Genomic DNA, 20,866 nt, shown 5'->3' with positions numbered 1-20,866 from the left:
GGATGTATAATCTACACCTAATTCCTAAGTAGTGATTCTAGAATATTGAAGTGTCAATCCGGATTCTCACACGAGCATCATAACCCTCCCTTTGAGGGGGAGGGGGGGATTAACTCATGGTTATTGAAGGAATAATTAAACTTTTTGTACACATTAAATAAGTAAATGCAGGATAGGAATTAAACTTGAAAAGAAATGACTTTTATTAAAAGAAATAACTTACAGTATTGAAGCTGCTGGAAGAGAAAATGACGGAATATAAAGTACTGGAATTAAAGCTAACTAACTAATAAGCGGAAGCTAAAGCATAAAATGCTGAAGGAGAAATATTGAAGACCCCCTTTACATATATATAGGCTGGTCTCTCGTGAAGCCTTTAATTGGGTTTCGTCTGTTTCTCATATTGAGACATTCAAAACTTTGAATAACAAAGTTTTGTCTTTATGTGAATTAAATTGGTCCTTTGTCTTTTGTACCTTATGTTTTCATTTTTTTGTCCTTATGCCAATTTCAATTCAAACTTTGAAAGTACGTGTCTTCTCATATTGCAAGGTGGCACAAAATTGTGACCATCACTTGCCAGCTGCCTATGCTGACTCATCATGCCTTTTGGGCCCGCAGAGTGGGTCAACTTAGTGTGTCTAGTGGCGGCGCCGATTTTGGCATTTTTACAACTTTTTATCTTTGCGTAGAGTTCGTCGCTCTGGCAGTTCACTAGCTAACGTCGGCGTCTAGATTTATAAGATGTGAGCTTTGGAAGTTTGCTACTTCTTTACAGGTGGACCCGTTCTGCACTAGTTTTGTTCTTTTCGAAACTTCGGCTCTAGTCAGGCTTTATTGGGCTTCACTGGGGCTGAGTGGGAAGACTTCAAATATTCCAGTATTCCCGTACTTCGGTACATGTTTTATCATTATATTCATTTTAACTGCGGAAACCTGCAAAAGTACGAAAATATAATTATTACATGATTATTAAACACATAATCGACCAAAATGCTATGTATCTCAGGGTTTAATATTACAGTTTTGGGTGCTTATCACTGTGCCTTCTCGGTCGAGTCCTTCATTACCATTCTCTTCCATACAACACCAAGAAGTTGGTTAAGTAGGCTTTAGAGAGGAGGCCAGAATATTGAATGTATATACTTTTCGCGGAGTTAAGAGAGTTTTTGGCTTACCTGGATCACTTGGGCTGTGCTTCTCAGTTGTGGTAGCAGTTTTGTTTCTTCATTTTTCCATGGTGGTATTTACTCCTAGAGTTTGTGTTGTAACTTCCGTCACTTGGTTTGGATGTCCATTGCCTCTACTGTTGGTTGAGCTGGTTGCATTCTTGTTATGCTCTACAGGCTTAGTAAGTTAGTGACTTAGTTGGGTGCCATTGCACATTGGCATCTTCTTTACATTCCTTCTTGGTCCATTTCTTATGAGCTGTATACCATCCCTCTTCTTGCTTTTATTTATTTTCAGTGTCCAAAAGGTTAGAGGCAGTACATGTGAGGGGCATCCATGTGCATTCTAGGAAAATGGTGAGGACTATTCCATTTGTGGTTTGGCTCTTGATTGCCAAAGGGAACTCCTTCTCAGTTTAGATTTCCGATATTTAGTTTTTATGGGTTTTGATCTAACTTAAGATAGTTACTATGCCTTGAATCGTTGACTGATTTCTTCTAGCAGTACCTACAAAGCTTAGCTTTTACCCCTAGCCTAGTGAGATGCGGTCTTGGTGGTGGTGTAAGTCTTAAGTGAACCTTAAATGAACCTTCTTCCTCACCCATGGGCAGGGACGGAGCCAGGATTCTAAGCCAGGAGGTGCGAGATTATGTGCACACCCCACCCACCTAAAAAAAAAAACCGTATGCAATTTTTTTTTTTTTTTTTGTCATAAGGTCTAAACAATAAATATTAACAAAATTATGCATTTATTTCAATTCACAAAACTAGAGTGTGTTGACTACTAAGAATTTAATATGAACAATTAATTGATACTGCTATGTCTATATATATCTATATAATCTAATCCACAAGTCTACAACAATTCAACAAATTGTTAACTTCCTATAATGTTATATATAACACTATAACATTATATATAATGTTATATGACATTATATAGACTTATAAAGTTAATGTTATATATAACATTATAACATTATATATAATGTTATATAGACTTATAAAATATTAACATTGAAAATAAAAAATTACCTTGTTTTGTTTTGTTTTTTTTTAAGTGGAAATTTTATTAATAATGATAATGAATTTTACAAATAATTAGGACAAGTGTGCAACAAGCGGCGTTGTCCTTTATGAATTTGTGTTGTTGTTGTTGTTGTTGTTGTTGTTGTTGTTGTTTTTTATTTTTTTATTATTTTATTATTATTATTTTTTTCGGGTTGAGGTCTGACTATTTGTTTAAGAATTGAGAGTGAAAGAAAGGAAGGAGAACATACGAGTTTGTTATGGGTGATTAGAATTATACAAACTGACCGGTTGGGCTGTGGGCCTTTGGCTATTTGTTTTAGTCTCATCAACCCGTCAAATATTCAAAGACACATTTGTCCCTCTTTAATGGTTATGAACTTAAAATAAATGATAAATGATAATTTTGTAAGGGCAAAAAGGGAAGTAAAAAAAATTGGTTTATTGGAATATTTTTTATTATTTTTTTTTCATACTATTTATTTTGTTGATAATATTCTTACTATAGTTCGTTGTGAAAATTTTGGGGGTGCGGTGGGAGTCCTTATAGTTTGAAGATTTTTCTAGGCAATGAGTTATGTGGTAGTGGAGCTTTTCTTTGGGGTGCGGTAGTGGAAGTTTGTTAAAAGAATTGGGGGTGCGAGTCCTTATAGTTTGAAGATTTTTCTAGGCAATTAGTTATATGGTAGTGGAGCTTTTCTAATCTCAGGGGGTGCGACCGCCCCCACACGCACCCCCCCTATATCCATCTATGCCCATGGGCATGGCTGCCTTTAGGCCAAAGTTAAACATCATAACAAATAATATGTCATGATTGATCGGTGAAGTCCAATCCACACATCAGCTAGCTTGTTGACCTGCAAGATTTGCCAAGGCATCAGCTCCGTAGTTTTCTTCCCTGTAATTTCACATGAGGTATATATTCTCTTTTTCCAATAGTTCCCAAATCTCATTTAGCATGTCACGCACCACTATTGGAATAGCTATAGCCTGTAGAGTTCCTTTTTACAAGGTCGCAATCAGTTTTTGTCATGTCAGACAAATTCAGACGTTTGATAGTTTTGGACGCCTTGCTTTCAGCACTATAAATTCCACTGCCAAGGTTGAGGAATATGTAATTGGCAGTGCAATGGCCACTATAAATCTGCTTCCCTCATATATTATTAAACATCCAGCACTGGTTGCATTAATCCGAGTATAGCTTGATAGATCCACAGGGAAGGGAGTCCCACTTTACATTTCATTCAGCTTGCTACTTCTATATTTTGCAAAGTAGCTTTAGCATCCATATTCCTCACTCTAATTGCACATTCTATTGGATGCTGGGTTTTCTTAGAGAATCACATTCCATTCTAGGAAACATGATACTTCATAATCCATTCCAAAGCATCGTCGTCCAGTACCCGTCATCAGCTTTCCCTAGACATTTAAACATATAAGGCAACCATTCATTCATTTCATTCACACTGAAATAGCTCAATGATGTTCCCAGCCAACCTATACTGACATAAGTACATTGTATTAACAAATGCAAAGTTTCTTCCTCAATCAGACAAAGTGAGCATATATATAGGACTAACTTGATCTCTATTTCATAGAGTTGGGTTAAGATCCTGTGTTAGTTTCCTCATAGGGAAGACATACCTTCTAGACTTTGCAGAAAAAACACATAGCATCAGGTATAAATGTAATATGAAACTAGCAACAATTCTCAGTACTAAAATCCAAGTATAGGCTGATCAGTGAACTCTTCTGGCAGCAATGAACATTGACTCGCTTTCATGAAGCTGATTTATAGATGACTTACAGTGTAAGTTAGAAACTAACAATACCAAGTAGAATGACCATGACCACTATATCATTAAGTTTTCTACTAGCCGTTCAGCTTCAACCAGTTCGCGAGTTCGATTCCTTCCTCCAACTTTGTACATGCTTATAAATCATGAGAGAGTCTAGAGGATGGAAGCTCGACTGGGAGAGGATATTCTACGAGAGGCAAAACACTATGGAGGTGCTATAATGGTCATTCATGAAACAGATGATGGCCAAATATTTGACGCTTGGGGAAAATGTGAGTTCTGAATCAATTAAGACTCCTTTGGGGGTGTATAAGTGCTTAGAGGATGAAGGTCTTCCAATTAAATAACCCCTTTGCCCATAACTGATGGTAAAGCTCCTAAAAGTTCATATTTTGACACATTAGCTAGGAATATTGCTTCTGCAACCAAGGATACTGTGATGTCTAAGAACAACCTTTCTTGATTGCTCTAATATCACTAAGATTCAATAAGAGTTTGAATGAATGAAATGAATTGAATTGAAGTGGAACAAAGCTTTTTATTGAACAATGATGGAAATTTACAATCGCTCCATTTCTCTGTTTCTCTCTTCTGTTTTTTAATAATTTTTGTGGGAATGCTTCAATGAATCCTCTTTCTTTTTCATCCAATCTTTATATAGTGTCCCCAATTAGCTTTGACCCAGTCAACTCATGACACGTGTCCATTGTCTTCCTCCCTCTTTTCCTGCTCAATACCTGCAAACATTTGAAATAACCACGAAATATATCGAGATATTGATCTTTATATCAATATCTCGAGTTTTGAAATATCAAATAAAAATATTTAAATGAATGATATTTGCCACTACATCGCCCCCTTTCAAAATTTTGAAATTTCACTTCAAATTTCAATTTTTCGAGAAGTGGTTATATCTAGGCCCAGGCAACAATCCAGTCCAAATTTTAAATATAAAAGTTTGAATAAACCGTTTCTCTTTCCTTCATCTTTTCAACTTCTTCAGTACACTATCTAGCGAAAACTAGAAAAAGAAAAAGAAAAAGAAAATACTTCCTTCGTCCGCGTCCTTTCAACTCTTTGTTCTTTTGTAGAAGAAATCAACTTTTGCAACTTACAAGGTACGTTTTTTACTTCCTGTGCTTCATTTGTTAATCTAAAACCCACATTATTATATAATCTTTAAACGAAATAAAACCGACATTCTAGGGATTTGAAGATTTTTAAAACTTAAATATTGTAAATCTCTGTGTGTTCATGTTACATAATAGTAGAAAACATGATATCATCCCTTAAACTACTTAAAAGTTTGCATCTTTGCATACCAAACCTGATTTGTATGTATAACCTTATGTATGCTATTTTACATGTCGGATTTACCGTTTGAAAAAACCCTGATATCGATATTTATGATATCTCAACCTATATCATTGATTAATATCGAATTTATCGATTGAAAACCCTCATATCAATATTTATGAAATCTCAACCTGTATTATTGACGATGTGCTATATATTTTAAATTGACGATACTAAAAATACCTTTGTCGTCACCTCTTTGTTTATAGTCATCCTGATGGCGAGTGAAGACACCCTTTCTGATGTTAGTATCCATAGTGAAAATACTCATTTTGAGAATAGAATCGATAGCCATAACTTTGCCTCTACTTTTACTAGGACGTATCGACCTGAGACCTCCTGGGAATTAGATTACATTGTAGAAGGAATTCCTTGTCATCCTTTTGAAACTTCTGCTTCTGAATCTGAGCGCGAAACTGTTGAAGATACCAGTCGATGGAAACATGGTCTCAGCCCTTTTTTTATCAAATGGACAAATCTAGCTCTAGTCCAGGCTACGTATCGAATTCCCCATTCTCTTTATCTTCAACATTATGCTGGGACTCGGAGATATACCCAATGCCAGAGTGGTACTAAGAAAGCCATCATTGTCATTGTTGGCCAAATCGTCGTAGGGCTGAGATTTCCTTTGACAAACCTTGATTGTGAAGTTTTAAACCATCTCAATATTTTCCCTGGTCAGGGCATGGGTAACTTTTGGAGGATGATGTTTGTGTGTAACTATTACAATAGCCACCTCTCCCTAGAAAAATATGAAGCTTATAAAATCAGATTATCCGATATCATTCTTCACTATAAATTTTACGAGAAGCACATTAGATATTTTTATCCCAAAAAACATTCAAAGAAAGATCTTGTGGGTATCATTCGAAAAAATTGTAAAAGCGATAAATAATGGACCTTGTACCCTATCATAGTTTTTGGAGATTGGGAGAGTGCCGATACTGAAGCCATTCCTCCTCTGAAACATCGAGTTTTCAATTCTTCAGGTATAATATCCTATTTATTTATTTTTGATATCTATATATCGGAATTCCAATCTGACCCAAACCTATCTGTATCTTTTCAGTTCTCCTTCCTCATTTTGATAAGGTTTGTGGGAATTCGAAAAGAGTACTCAAACTTTTGGAAGGAACTGATGAAGAAGTCGATGCCAAGACTGGGGCTGATAAAGAAGGCAACCCCGCCGATGATGTTCAACTTCCAGACATCAATAATTATCTTGCCCTTTTTATGTTCTCAAAAGTAGAGTTCTTCATAAAATGGGTCAGTCGTCACTTCCAACTCAGTCTCCTTTAGAAAATCCTCTAGATGATCCTTCTTTTCTTCTGTCCTCCTTCGCTTTGCATGAACTGCCTCCTATTTTTCCCCAATGCTATATTGAGTGCTTAAATAACAATCTTAAAATGACTCCCGATCTTTTTTCCCATATTAAAAAAGAAGTTCCTGACTTTCATCAATATCCCTTTTTGCAAGATATATTAGATTAGCTTAGTTGTTTTTAATTTCTTAGAGTATCAATAGTTTATGGAGTGATTGATTAATTAGTTTTTAGGAATAAAAATAAGATTGATAGAAGCTTAGAACTGTTATGTGTGATGCGTTTGTTTTAAGTTATTGTGTTTTAATAAGTTGAAATTCTTCTCTGTTCCGGACAAGTAAGTTAGAATCCATTCTTGTTTCGGACCCAATCCTAATTGATAAGCACTTGGGCCTAAAAACGAAAAAAGCACAAAAATCGACTAGGGTATTATTATAGAAAACAAAGAAGGCCCGATGCTTTCTTTCACTCCATCTTCTACCTCCAGCAGCACTAAGCAATAAAACACCCACTCTCAACCTAAACCAGAAGCCACAGCTTCATCTTCCAGCTTACTGCCGGTTAGTTCACATTGTGTTTTAATTTTAAGTTTTGGAATTCTACAATTCCAAACAGTATTTTGACGTCCTCCTCTAACTCCTCCAATTTTCGCTAGTTTCACCTCTCAGTTTCGGCTCTAAGCGACCTCGCAATGTGAGGCTTCTCTTTTTCGTTAATGTTCTCTTGATGACGAGGTGAATTTGGTCTCTCAGTCGATAAGAAAAAAACACCAAAAATTAGAAAGAGAAACAAGTGCTCTCGATTATAATAAAAAAGAAAATTTGGTTGTCCAAGTTCTCAATTGAATTCAATCGATATTGGGTTTCTGTTTCTGTTACTGTTTCAATGAGGGAGTTGGGAGAGTGATAAGTATCCAAAACTGTGTTTTAAACCCCGTAGAGACATTACATTTGGGTCAATTATGTGTTTAATAAATGTAAATTAATTGTATTTTCATGTTTTCACAGGTTTTGATAGTCATTGATAAAATACACACAAAACCTGCGTTTTAGCAAGAAATACAGCCGAATAAAGCTTGGACTTGAAATCTTCAGTATCAGCTCATTTAAAGCTCCAAACTACCAGCAAAGCTCATGGACTCAGAGAACCATGAAACAAGTTTAAGAATCCAAACTTGAGTCCCTAAGCCAGCTAAAGAAGAGATTTCCGGATAAAAAACTTGGTCAAATTGACCTATATCAGCCCAAAAGTCAGGAGAAAACTTCAAACGTCGATATCTTCCGTCTCCTAACTCTGATTCAAGCATTTGACTAGCTAAAATGATCAGCGCAGAAAAATCTACGTAACGGTATCTAGCTTCCAAAAAATGGTCGTACAGTTTGGAATATGAAGATTAAGCCAAAGCCTGTTACTATTTAGTCCAAGCCCATTACTATTCCAGAGAATATTTCTAGAATATTCCCTAGAATATTTCTGGAATATTCCCTGTGATATTATATTTTATTTGTAACTGTTAGATTTAGATTAGATGGATTGAATCTAGACCGTCAGAAAAACTATAAATAGAAGGTTATAGTTTTAGTTTTTCTGATTGAATGGTTAGCATTCAATCATAGGAGTAGAGTAGTTTACTGTTTTTCTAGTATAATGAAGAATTTAATTTTCAGTTTTTAATTAAAATGTTTTTAATTCAGTTTTATTTTCTGTTAATTAGAATAACAATTTAGTTATGTAATCTCAGATCAGAAACTCTGACCGAGTGAGGATTATCTTCATTAGGGAAGGTGTTTCGATAATTATAATGATTAGGAATCGAGTAAGTTCACCCAGAGATGGGGTTATGAATCAATTCTATGCACTAATAACGCTCATTCAGAGATGAAGAGTCGTTATTAGGGATAAAAAATCAAGACTAACTCTTTTAACAGAGATAAGATTCGCTCAACGGATTTTCTATCTTCAAAATCCAAAGTCTATTTTATTTTATTTTCATCATTTTCTCACCTAAATTGACTTTCACATATTCACGTGATCATATTAGTTTTGTTTATAAATAGCGTTTTGCAATTTTATTGAAATGCGAACGAAATGACAAACACAATTGCTGTTTTACAGATAGATCAGAGAACATGGGGTGGTCGGGTGGTCTCGGTTATAAGCAGGAAAGACTGGTAGGTTATGGGTATTTGTTTAGGAATTGGAGAGAAAGAGGTCCTGAACCTTAAGAAATTATTAGCCAGTAGTAGTTCTTTTGTGATCAGGTTTTGAAGGTTTGAACTTTAACGACTTGTTCACCATCCTTCACTGATCAGGTGCGCTACATGGGTCCTTTGAAAACAATGCCATGAACAGTTTTTTTAAACAAGAATGTGAAAAACGCAGTTGGGATTGTCTTTCTTTCTAAGGGGGACAAATGTCATGAAGATATTGTTCACGTTTTTATAATTGTAGAATCAATTATGAGGAGGCAAGTGGCCTGGGAAAATGGAGTTAAATGGGATAATGAATCTGAGCTTATTATCATAACTGATTTTCTAGACATAGAAATTTAGACTCTCACAGTTATGCATTTTCTTAATAACTATTTTTGATCACTCATGTACTTGATTGTCTATTATGGTTTTATCACTCTTATTTGTAGGCAGACACAGAGACAAATCATGTATTCCGTGCAACAACGAAACTATTGATTTAAGCTATTATTATTATTATTATTATTATTCATTGTTTAATTTTAATTTTTATTTTTTAGTCGTGTCATTTGTACATATGACTCATTATTCCACTCTAGTACTTTTTCTCCGCCTTTTTAGAGACGTGTAACTCTACGGATCAAGCACATGACAATTATTTAGTCATTGTAGTAAATTTTAATCCTCATGAATCATTACTCTTATTTGTTCTGTTAAGGATATAAATTCTACAGATTTTAGCTGATGTAATTTTGCACGCATTTAAGGTAATATCCCTCATTCTCTAATCATTTAAACTATGGTAAGCTTTCAGTTATTTTATTTAGTCATTGAGGACAATGCCTAATTTAGCTAGGGGTTGAGAATTAAAATTTTGCAATATTTGAATTACAATATTTGGAAATTTTATATGTGAATTATGGTGATTCTAGGTGAAAAGTATATTTTTATCGTTTAAACTGGCTAATGAAAATTGGAAATTATAAATCATAGTTAGGATTAGTAAGACTTTTAGACTAAGTTTCTATTACTAGAAATAGATCTCACTGATAAAAGTCTTAGTCTAGAGTAAGTTCATATAATACACCACTAGAGGAATTTCAAATGAAAGAGCAACTTAAACTTCTACCAAACTAGATGATTAGTACAGAGACTGGACCTGTGAGACTTGAGCCTTTAAATTTTAATTTTTTGGAGAGTCTTTACGTAAATCTAAGTCCAAGTTGACTAAACCATTTTGCTGTACTTAAATTCGTTGTGTAGTCTCATTTATTCTTGATTTGGTCAATCACGAGGTGACATCAACTGGGGAGATAGCCAGTAGGTCTTTTAGTCTATTCAAAGCGGAATATCATACTGATAAGTTAAGTAATGAACCAATCAACCTTTATCCCACCTAGTAGGATTATCATGTTAATCCCTTTTGAGCCTTATATATTAAGCCTTTTATTCTTAAACCAATCATCTTAAATCCAACTCCATATAAGGAGTATATCCCAAATTATTAGCCTTACCCATATTTCTGAGGATTTCTAAAGAACTAAAGAGAAAGCTAGAACGAAGAAGATTTTGAAGAAAATTTTACCAAAGTCAAATGAAGAAAATCATTTCTTTTTCTCAATAATAATAATAATAATAATATTAATAAATAAATAAAAGAAAAAAAAGAAAGAAAATAAATATAAATAATTGAGCAGAAGTAGTGATAGAGTTCAAGTGTTGCAGTCTACAAATGAAGAAAATTTCCAAGAAGGTCAAAAGCAAAATGGTCTTTAGTATATTCTCTGAAATATTTGAATCCCCTTTACCCTTTTCTTGTTAACCTGTCCTAAGCCCCGACTTAATACCCAGACTTATCACTAAAGTATGATATGAAGTGTAGAATAGGTGAGAGGATGCTAAAGTGAAGGACTCGACACTTCAAATGTGATTGACATTCTTTTTATGAGACTTTATTTATATATTTGCAAATTTCCGTCTTTCTGACTAAATATGTGGGATGTTCTACTTTTTACTCATTTCCCTGCATATGGAGGAAAAATAGAAAACTTGTCTGAGAGAGACTTTCTTGTGAGTGTATGAAATGGTGAGATTTGAAGTCAAAATACTAGTCCAAAGGGGAGGTAGAAATTTCGTTGCTTGGAAAAGAGAAAGGAATTAAAATGGTTAAAAATGAATAAGCTCTAGTTAGGATGATTAGTTAGTCTTTTCTATCTTTATGAATAGAACCTTAGCCTAATGTTTTATGATCATGGGTGTGATAACTAGTAACCTTTTGATTTAGACATTTTAACTGAAAAGAAATTGCTTTCTCTAGATTTCACCATAGTTCATATGTATAATTGATTTTGTGGGTATATCAACTGAAAACCCTCACGAAGCTATAACTCGTCCTTTAAGGGTAACTTACAAGTTTTAGGCCTTGTTGCATATGGTAAATGCAACCGCAATACCTGCAAAAGTGAGTTAGTTTATTATTTAATTAGTATTGTTAGCTTTGAACACTTCTCTAGTATAACACATATTTGCTAAGAGACTAACAAAATGCTAGTTGGGGGTTGTGATAAGTGCTCAAAAGTAATGATTTATATCCCTAATTATGTGTATATTTGTCTTTATTTTATAATGAAATGTTCTAATATGATGCAATTTGAGTTTTTGTAGGTCAAAGAACCTAAATGTGAAATATGGAGGGAAAAGAAGTCAAACAAGTAAAAAAGGAGTCACTGGGAATTACAACTAAAGGTCTAGGGCAAAAACGTCATATTTGTCTCCATAAGTGTCAAGCCTAATGAGACTCTAAAAGAGGATAATAATTGAGTTAGAAAAGTCATAAATTTGATCTCAAAGCCTTAATTTCGACTTTATAGGAAGAGGAGATCAACATGGAAAAGACTTTAGAGTTTCACAAAAATTGGGAAACTGAAAGCTGTTAGAAGCTGCAACTTAGGAAATAGCCTGCAAGGAAAAGTGGGCCACGTTCAACTTTTGTCCAACCGAATCCAACTTTTTCAGGATTACTTCTAGAAAGTTTTCAGAGAGTTTGACACAAAATAAACATAGGATTCAAATCTCTATCCAAACGAACATGTAAGCCAATATATAAGGCACAAAAACCTCAGTTTACAGTAGCTAGGAAATTTAGTGTTTGCATCTTAGATCTAGAATTTAGAATATATGGAGTGATGTGTAACCCTATATTCTTTTCTTCTAGTTTTTAGTGTTCTAGTGTGATGATTGGATTCTTTATGGCATCTCATTTAGTTGTATGGTTAATGCCACATATAGATTTTTCATGACACCTAGAGCTGTATATTGAATGCCACTTAAAGCACAATTTGGTTAGATAGAAGATATCATTAGAGATTGAAGAAGTACTTGGTGGTAAGGTAGAAAGCACGTTGAAATCCAAATACTAACATCATGGTTATGACCATAAGGTTTGTAAGTATGGTGAGTTTCTATTTGTGATTTATATTAAACATGATTGATTAATTATTAGACTAATTCTATGATTTTGGTGGATTCATCTCTCCCAAGATATTCTCTCTCTTTATTCATACTTATATATTTAATTTAGTTTAGTTTATGCATAGTTTAAATCTCAAATCAAATCAACCATATATTAATTATTACTTAGCCACATCTTTTACTTGCATCAATTAGAGTAATTTAGATTATGAATTTCTATTATAAACAACTAATTATTTAGAGTAGGATTGATATCTTGTTAGCCACTATACTAATCAATATTTAATAGGCTAAGTAAGATTTGCAAAAGATACGCAACAGAAACAACAATGATACAAAGAATTACGTGTTACATGTAACATAGTTGGGGGCTGTGATAAGTGCTCAAAAATAATGATTTATATCCCCAATTATGTGTATGTTAGTCTCAATTTTATATTTAAATATTCTAATATGATGCAATTTGAGTTTTTGCAGGTCAAAGAACCTAAATGTGAAATATGGAGGGAAAAGAAGTCAAACAAGTCAAAAAATGAGTCATTGAGAATTACAGCTAAAGGCCTAGGGCAAAAACGTCATATTTGTCTCTATAAGTGCCAAGTTTTTCAATGGCGCCGCTGCCCGCTCTAAATTGATTAGGCGATAGAATATTTAATTTAGATTACTTTAATTTAGGAATTCATATAGTATAAATTGTATATTTAGCATAATTAGATTAATTTAGCATAACTAAATTAGATTTGCATAGTAAAAAATATTTTCATAAAGTTTGGTGTTGGCTTGACAGAAAAGAACGGTACAGAAAACATATTTTTAAATTTCAAAAAATTCTGAAATTTTACAGAGTTGATCTGTACAATATTGGTAATTTACTGGAAATTTTTCGAATTTCTTCGTACTTGTCTTACCTGGGTAACTAACATCATCTTTGCGTTCCCCGGTTTTCAGTTTTCAGAACGCAAGCATCTGTAAAAACAGTCGAGCATAGTTATTTTCACATTATCAAAAATTCTAACTTTTTTACAGGAAGAATCTCGACTTATCAGGAGGTTCCAATAAAAATTTAGGTATTGTTTGACCTGTTTTGACCAGTTAACTAGTTGCTTGTTTTCAGTGTGTTGATGCAGGTTTTCAGGACCAAGGTCTCTGGAAGGACAGTCGAGAAGAAGGATCTGTAAAACTCCAAATAGTTTAAACTTTTTACAGGATCATCCCTGACACGTCAGAAGACTCCAGTAAACATTTCGTGATTTTTAGTGTTGTTTTACTTATTTAATCAATCGATTGTTTACAGTGTGTGCAGAAAATTTCTTCACTGGACTCTATAGGATTAAACAGTACAGAAGAGGGACTTAGCAAGCTCCAATTGCTCTAAAATTTTACAGGCTACTTCCTGGATGTATCAAGTAGCTGCTATAAAATTTCTAAAATTTTTGGACTTGTTTTGCTTGCTATAACAGTAAGTACTTCTCTTCCACCGTGAATCTCATGTTAGCAGTTTCATAATTAGCATTAATAGTTAGTCTCATATAGTTTGATAATATAATTTAGTTAATTAAGTGCATATTCATTTAGTTTATATAGCTTAATTGTCTAGTGCATGAAAACTTGGTTTTGTGATTCACCTCGTAAACATTTAATCAGAAGAGCTAATTCTTGTAACAATCTTCCAATTCTGGTTTTGGAGGAGACTACACCATCAAACTCATAATCTGATTCTGAATCTGACACACACACACCACTAGTAGACTTAGTTATATCATCTACACAAGTAGAGGATACACCAGAGAGAGTACCATTAGCCGCCATGGCTAATCAAAGAACTCTTAGCACCTTGTTTCAATTTATCACCGTTCAACCACCAAACTGCATAGTGATGCCTGACAATAACAATAACTACGACATTAAACCTGTAGTGGCCCATTTTATAACAGAGGACTGGGTCAAAGAGGGAGGGAGGCAATATAAACGGGTAGGGTCAGGGGAGCGATGGAATCGATCTGCGGAATCCTGGGCGGGGCGTGGCGGGGTCTGATTGATGAAAGCGTCGGATGAAGGGGACAAATGGAGGGCCCAGATTGAGGGTGAAGGGGTATAAAAAGGAAAGGAGAAGAGAGAAGAAAGGGGCCGCTCCCAAGAGAGAAAAAGAGAGAGAAAGAGAAAGAAGGAGAGAAAGAGAGTGAGAGAGAGAGGAAATTTGGGGTGTTGTATTTGAGAGTCACTGTGGCTTTATTCTAGAGAGGTTTTTGGTTCTTACATTTGGCACCATCTGTGGGGACAAGCAAGAAAGAGATGGCACCTAAGAAACAGGTAGGGAGACCGAAGAAAGTGGCTGCACAAGAACCGATGCCCGAGGTAGTGGTTGGGGAAGAAGGAGATAGAAAAGAGGAACAGGAAGCGGAAGAGACGCGGCTCACGAGAGAAGAGATAAGGAGGCTAAGAGAGGAGAATGACGAATTAAGAAGGGGAATGGAAAAGGAAGAAGAAGAGACGGATAAAGAGGCGAGCGAGGATGCAGAAGAGGAAGAGAATAATGAGCTGAATCTCGTGGAAAATCCGGTAATCGGGTTGACGGTGGAGCAGGTGCAAGAGATGATAAATAACGATAAGGAAGCTAACCAACAGCAGACGAAGGGTCGCGGGGGAGCAGCTAGTCAAGTGATGGCTGGGCTGAGTCGCAACCCATTAGCGGATGGCATTTGGGCTTCGAAAGTCCCAAAGCATTTTAACCAACCTAGATTCGAAAGGTACGATGGAAAAGGCGATCCGGCTGATCACATCCTCCATTTTCGACAGCAAATGCCACTTTGGCAAGAATCTAGATATGACGGATTGCGATGTATGATGTTCCCCGCTAGCCTTAAAGGGGGGGGGCGTTGGATTGGTATTATCGACTACTAGCCGGGAGTATAAGAAGCTTTCAAGAATTGGAACAGGCGTTTATAGATCACTTCATTCATCAGAAAAAGCGGGTGGTGGATATCGCGGCATTATTCAATGTTCGACAAATATCCACAGAGTCAGTAAGGGAATACCTATGTCAGTTCAAATATGAGACATTAAAGGTCGAAAACCTGGATGAAAGGACCACGGTGATTGCATTGAAAGGGGGTTGCGGCCAGGGACTGGAGTACACGAGTCGGTAGCGAAGAATGAGATTGCAACATTGCATGATTTGTATCCGCGGGTAGAGAAGTATATCCGATATGAGGATAGTATGCAGAAGGAGTCCAAGAGATCCTAGAAGACGGTGCTATCCACGGAGAGAGACAGGGAAACAAGGAAGGCGGATGCAACCGAGAAGGAAAGGGGTGGATACCGCGGATACACGGCACGGGCTGAAAGAAGTCGAGAAGGGATTAGAAGGGAGAACAGAGAGAGAAAGCCATACCGCGAGGTGGAAGTTACACCACTGAATAGATCCTTGAGCGAAATACTACTGTTGATAAAGAACATGCAGGGATATGAAGGGTTGCGGAACACACCCGAAGAAATACCTGGTAAACCTTTCTGCGCTTATCATCAGATACGCAATCATGAGACCGATGACTGCTACGCACTAAAGTGGATGGTTCAGCGTTCGGTGGAAAAAGGAAGGATGAGGGAGTTTATAAGGGGAGGACAGAACGAGGAGGTTATACCGCGACAAGATCATATCTTAAGAACCATTAACGTGATCTTCAGTGGAGAAGTATTATGCCATAACGCTCATAGAGACAGAGTGCGAAGAACTGCAAGCATCCAGCAGGTTAATGAAGGGACCGATAGATCACGAGCAAGAGTGGGGAAAGCGGAGGACAGGGATAGGATAGTCTTTAGTAGCACGGATTTGCGGGCAGTGGATTCTCCCCATGAAGACGCATTGGTCATCACGGTGGCAATGGGCAATTATATGGTGAAAAGGGTATTGGTGGATTGTGGCAGCGCCGTGGACTTGTTGTTTAAAGGGGCGTTGGAAGAAATGGGAATTGATCATAGACAGTTGAGGCTGCCACGGACTAACTTATATGGATTCAATGGGAGTATGACTGACCCAATGGGAGAGCTCTTACTACCAGTAACCACAGTTCCCGTGACTGTGTTTGTGCGGTTCATGGTAGTGGACTCGTCATCCCAGTACAATGCAATTCTAGGGAGGCGGTGGATTCATGAGATGAAGGTCGTCTCATCAACTTACTATCAAGTGATACGGTTTCCCGCTCCTTCTGGTATGTATGAAGTGCGGGGAGATCAAGTGACAGCTAAAAACAGTCATAGGGGTACAGTTAAGCGGTTGATCCGAGGGCCGGACGAGGAAAACTCAAATCCAAGGAAGAGGCAGGCATAGCAATTATAGTGTGCTGCGGTGGAGAAGAAGGGGGACACAGCAACAGGTTAATAGGCACTGCAACCTCCATTTACACCTACACGAGATGAGGAGCACTTGCTAATCGGCAAGGCCTACCGCCGGTTAGTTCACAATCAGTTTTCAATTTTGAATTGTGGAACTCTACATTCCCAAATAGTAGCTTTGATTAGCTCCTTCAAGTTTCTCCAGTCCCAGTTCTAAGCGATTCCCTAATTTGTGGATAATTCTCTAGATTAATTTATATTTCTGGTAAACTTTGTGAGAATTCTGGAGAGAAAAGAAGTTGGTTATAGAGAATTTTGAACAGATCTGATCATGGAGATGGTTGTTTATTATCGACATAATGGATGGATGTGTATAGTGTTTTGAGGAGAAAGACAAGAAAAAACATGATAGTAGAGAAACCATGGCTCTTTTTCACTCTCCGGCCAGTGATGGAGAGATGGTCAAAGACGTTTTAGAAAAAAAAAAAAAAAAAAACAATGGTTATAGAGTAGGAACTTGTTTTGTGAAGAAACAGGGAGATGGAAGTTCTGAAGAAATTTTGGTAAACAGAGAGACTTGAAGACCATATATCTTGGTCTTTTAATTTTTTTTTTAAACATTCCTGATTACGACTCTTGTTGTGTTTTCAGTTATTCATGCTTCTTTCAATATAGAATTGATATTCTTGATTGTTTCAATGGAGAAACTGAAACGGATGATGATAATTTTAGTTCAATTTTCTAATTTGTGGCTAAAGGATACTTCTTTTATAAACAGCAAGATGCCTAGGGGCACTCTGGATAACTAAAACCGATGGGAACATGTGTTTTCTTCCTCTTTTATGGTTGAATTGAAGAGTTTTTGGACAAGAAGTGAGGAACAATTTTGAAGATTTGTGATCAAATTGTTACAGTAGAATGGAAATAAATCGAATGGAAACAACCAACACCAATTTGCAGAAATTCAAAAAATCTTGAAGTCAATTAGAATGCAAAAATCGAGGTTGGGATCGTCTCTTTTATTCTAAGGGAGACAAATATGTATTGTTCGATGTTTCTACGACTGCAGAATCGATTATGAAGAGATGAATGGGAAAATATAATTGTATTGGGGGTAATGAATCTGAGCCTATTATCATAACTAATTTTCTAGTAGAGAAATTTGGACTCTCACAATTCTTCATTTTCTTAATAACTATTTTTGATCACTCATGTACTTGATTGTCTATTATGGTTTTATCACTCTTATTTGTAGGCAGAGACAAATCTTGTATTCTGTGCAACAATGAAACTATTGATTTAAGCTATTATTATTATTATTATTATTATTATTATTATTATTATTCATTGTTTAATTTTAATTTTTATTTTTCAGTCGTGTCATTTGTACATATGACTCATTATTCCACTCTAGCACTTTTTCTCCACCTTTTTGGAGACGTGTAACTCTATGGAATGAGCACATGACAAATATTTAGTCGTTGTAGTAATTTTAATCCTCATGAATCATTACTCTTATTTGTTTTGTTAAGGATATAAATTCTACAGATTTTAGCTGATGTAATTTTGCACGCATTTAAGGTAATATCTCTCCTTCTCTAATCATTTAAACTATGGTAAGCTTTTTACATATCTTATATAGTCATTGAGGACAATGCCTAATTTAGTTAGGGGGGTGAGAATCAAAATTTTGCAATATTTTAATTACAATATTTGGAAATTTTATATGTGAATTATGGTGATTCTAGGTGAAAAGTATATTTTTATCGTTTGAACTGGCTAATGAAAATTGGAAATTATAAGTCATGCCCATAGTCAGGATTAATAAGACTTTTAGACTAAGTTTCTATTACTAGAAATAGATATCACTGATAAAAGTCTTAGTCTAGAGTAAGTTCATATAATACACCACTAGAGAAATTTCAAATGGAAGAGCAACTTAAACTTCTACCAAACTAGATGATTAGTACAGAGACTTGACCTGTGAGACTTGAGCCTTTCAATTTTAATTTCTTGGAGAGTTTTTACGTAAATTTGAGTCCAAGTTGACTCAACCATTTTTCCGTGTTTAAATTCGTTGTGTAATCTCATTTATTCTTGATTTGGTCAATCACAAGGTGGCATCAACTGGGGAGATAGCCATTAGGTCTTGTAGTCTATTCAAAGCAGAATATCATACTAATAAGTCAAGTAGTGAACCAATCAGCATTTATCCCACCTAGTAGGATTATCTTGTTAACCCCTTTTGAGCCTTATATATTAAGCCTTTTATTCTTAAACCCAACTCCAGATAAGGAATATATCCCATATTATTAGCCTTACCCATATTTCCGAGGATTTCTAAAGAACTAAGGAGAAAGCTAGAACGAAGAATATTATGAAGGAAATTTTACCAAAGTCAAATGAAGAAAATCATTCATTTTGCTCAAAGAAAAAAAAATAAAGAAAAGAGAAAAAGAAAGAAAAGAAATATAAATAATTGAGCAGAAGTAGTGATAGAGTTCAAGTGTTGTAGTCTACAAGTGAAGAAGATTTCCAAGAAGGTCAAAAGCAAAAAGTCTTTAGTATATTCTCAGAAATTTTTGAATCCTTTTTTTGTTAATCTGTCCTGAGCCTCGTCTTAATACCCAGACTTATCACTAAAGTATGATATGAAGTGTAGAATAGGTGAGAGGATGCTAAAGTGAAGGACCCGACACTTCAAATGTGATTGACATTCTTTCCATGAGACTTTATTTATATATTTGCAAATTTCCGTCTTTCTGACGAAATATGTGGGATGTTCCACTTTTTACTCATTTCCCTGCATATGGAGGTAAAATAGAAAACTTATCTGAAAGAGATTTTCTTGTGTGTATATGAAATGGTGAGATTTGAAGTCAAAATACTAATCCAAAGGTGAGGTAGAAATTCCGTTCCTTGGAAAAGAGAAAGAAATCAAAATGGTTAAAAATGAATAAGCTTTAGTTAGGATGATTAGTTAGTCGTTTCTATCTTTATGAATAGAACGTTAGCCAAATGTTTTATGATCATGGGTGTGATAAGTAGTAACCTTTTGATTTAGACATTTTAACTAAAAAGTTGTTTACTCTAGATTTCACCGTAGTTCATATGTAAAATTGATTTTGTGGGTATATTAACTGAAAACCCTCATGAGGCTATAACTCGTCCTTTAAGGGTAACTTATAGGTTTAAGGCCTTGTTGCATATGGTAAATGCAACCGCGATGCCTGCAAAAGTGAGTTAGTTTTGAACACTTCTCTAGTATAACACATATTTGCTAAGAGACTAGCAAAATGCTACTTGGGGGTTGTGATAAGTGCTCAAAAATAATGATGTATATCCCCAATTATGTGTATGTTAGTCCCCATTTTATATTTAAATATTCTAATATGATGCAATTTGAGTTTTTGCAGGTTAAAGAACCTAAGTGTGAAATATGGAGGGGAAAAAAGTCAAATAAGTAAAAAAGGAATAATTGAGAACTACAACTAAAGGCCTGGGGCAAAAGCGCCATATTTGTCTCCATAAGTGCCAAACCTAATGGGACTCTAAAAACAGATAATAATTAAGTTAGAAGTGTCTTAAATCTGATCTCAAAGCCTTAATTTTGACTTCATAGGAAGAGGGGATCAACATGGAAAAGAATTAAGAGTTTCACAAGAACTAGGAAACGGAAAGCTGTCAAAAGTTGCAGCATGCAAAATAGCCTGCAGGGCAAAGTGGGCCATGCCCAACTTTGGTTCAACCGAATCCAACTTTTTCAGGATTGATTCTAGAAATATTCCATAGATTTTGACACCAAATAAACATAGGATTCGAATCTCTATCTAAACGAATATGTAAGCCAATATATAAGGCACAAAAACCTCAGTTTACATCATCTACAAAATTTAGTGTTTGCATCTTAGATCTAGAATTAAGAGAGAAGAAAGTTCAGACCTTTTTCACTATTACCATCAATAAAGATTATTCCTTTTCATATTATGTTCATTGTATAGTATGAGGAGCTAATCTCCCTTCTCTTGGGAGGGGAGATGAATCCTTTTTTCTTATGTTTTAGTTTTTTTTTTCTTCTATCATGTTCTAGTATAAATCCCCCATTGAGTTTCTTCTTATTCGTCCATTGATCTAACTCTCCTTGTGGAGGTTAGGAGGTCTTAGGGTAATTCATGATTGTGTAGAGCCAAATACCA

General features: G+C 35.4%; 1 protein-coding gene across 1 annotated transcript; it reads left to right on the top strand.

Annotated features, from left to right (window-relative positions):
- The first annotated feature begins 15,792 nt into the window (after positions 1 to 15,792).
- Positions 15,793 to 16,665, top strand: LOC147487158 (uncharacterized). Its single transcript, XM_086573956.1, has one exon. It carries the CDS (start codon positions 15,793 to 15,795, stop codon positions 16,663 to 16,665), a length of 873 nt encoding a protein of 290 aa, XP_086430082.1.
- Positions 16,666 to 20,866: the final 4,201 nt, after the last annotated feature.

This window comes from Coptis chinensis, chromosome 7 (assembly GCF_015680905.1).
Source record: "Coptis chinensis isolate HL-2020 chromosome 7, ASM1568090v1, whole genome shotgun sequence".
Taxonomy (NCBI): domain Eukaryota; kingdom Viridiplantae; phylum Streptophyta; class Magnoliopsida; order Ranunculales; family Ranunculaceae; genus Coptis; species Coptis chinensis.
This window is presented reverse-complemented; position numbering and strand designations above follow the sequence as displayed.

What these genes read in the sequence shown, in the direction of transcription:
- LOC147487158 (XM_086573956.1), top strand. Translation starts at nt 15,793, where the DNA reads ATGCAGGGATATGAAGGGTTGCGGAACACACCCGAAGAAATACCTGGT.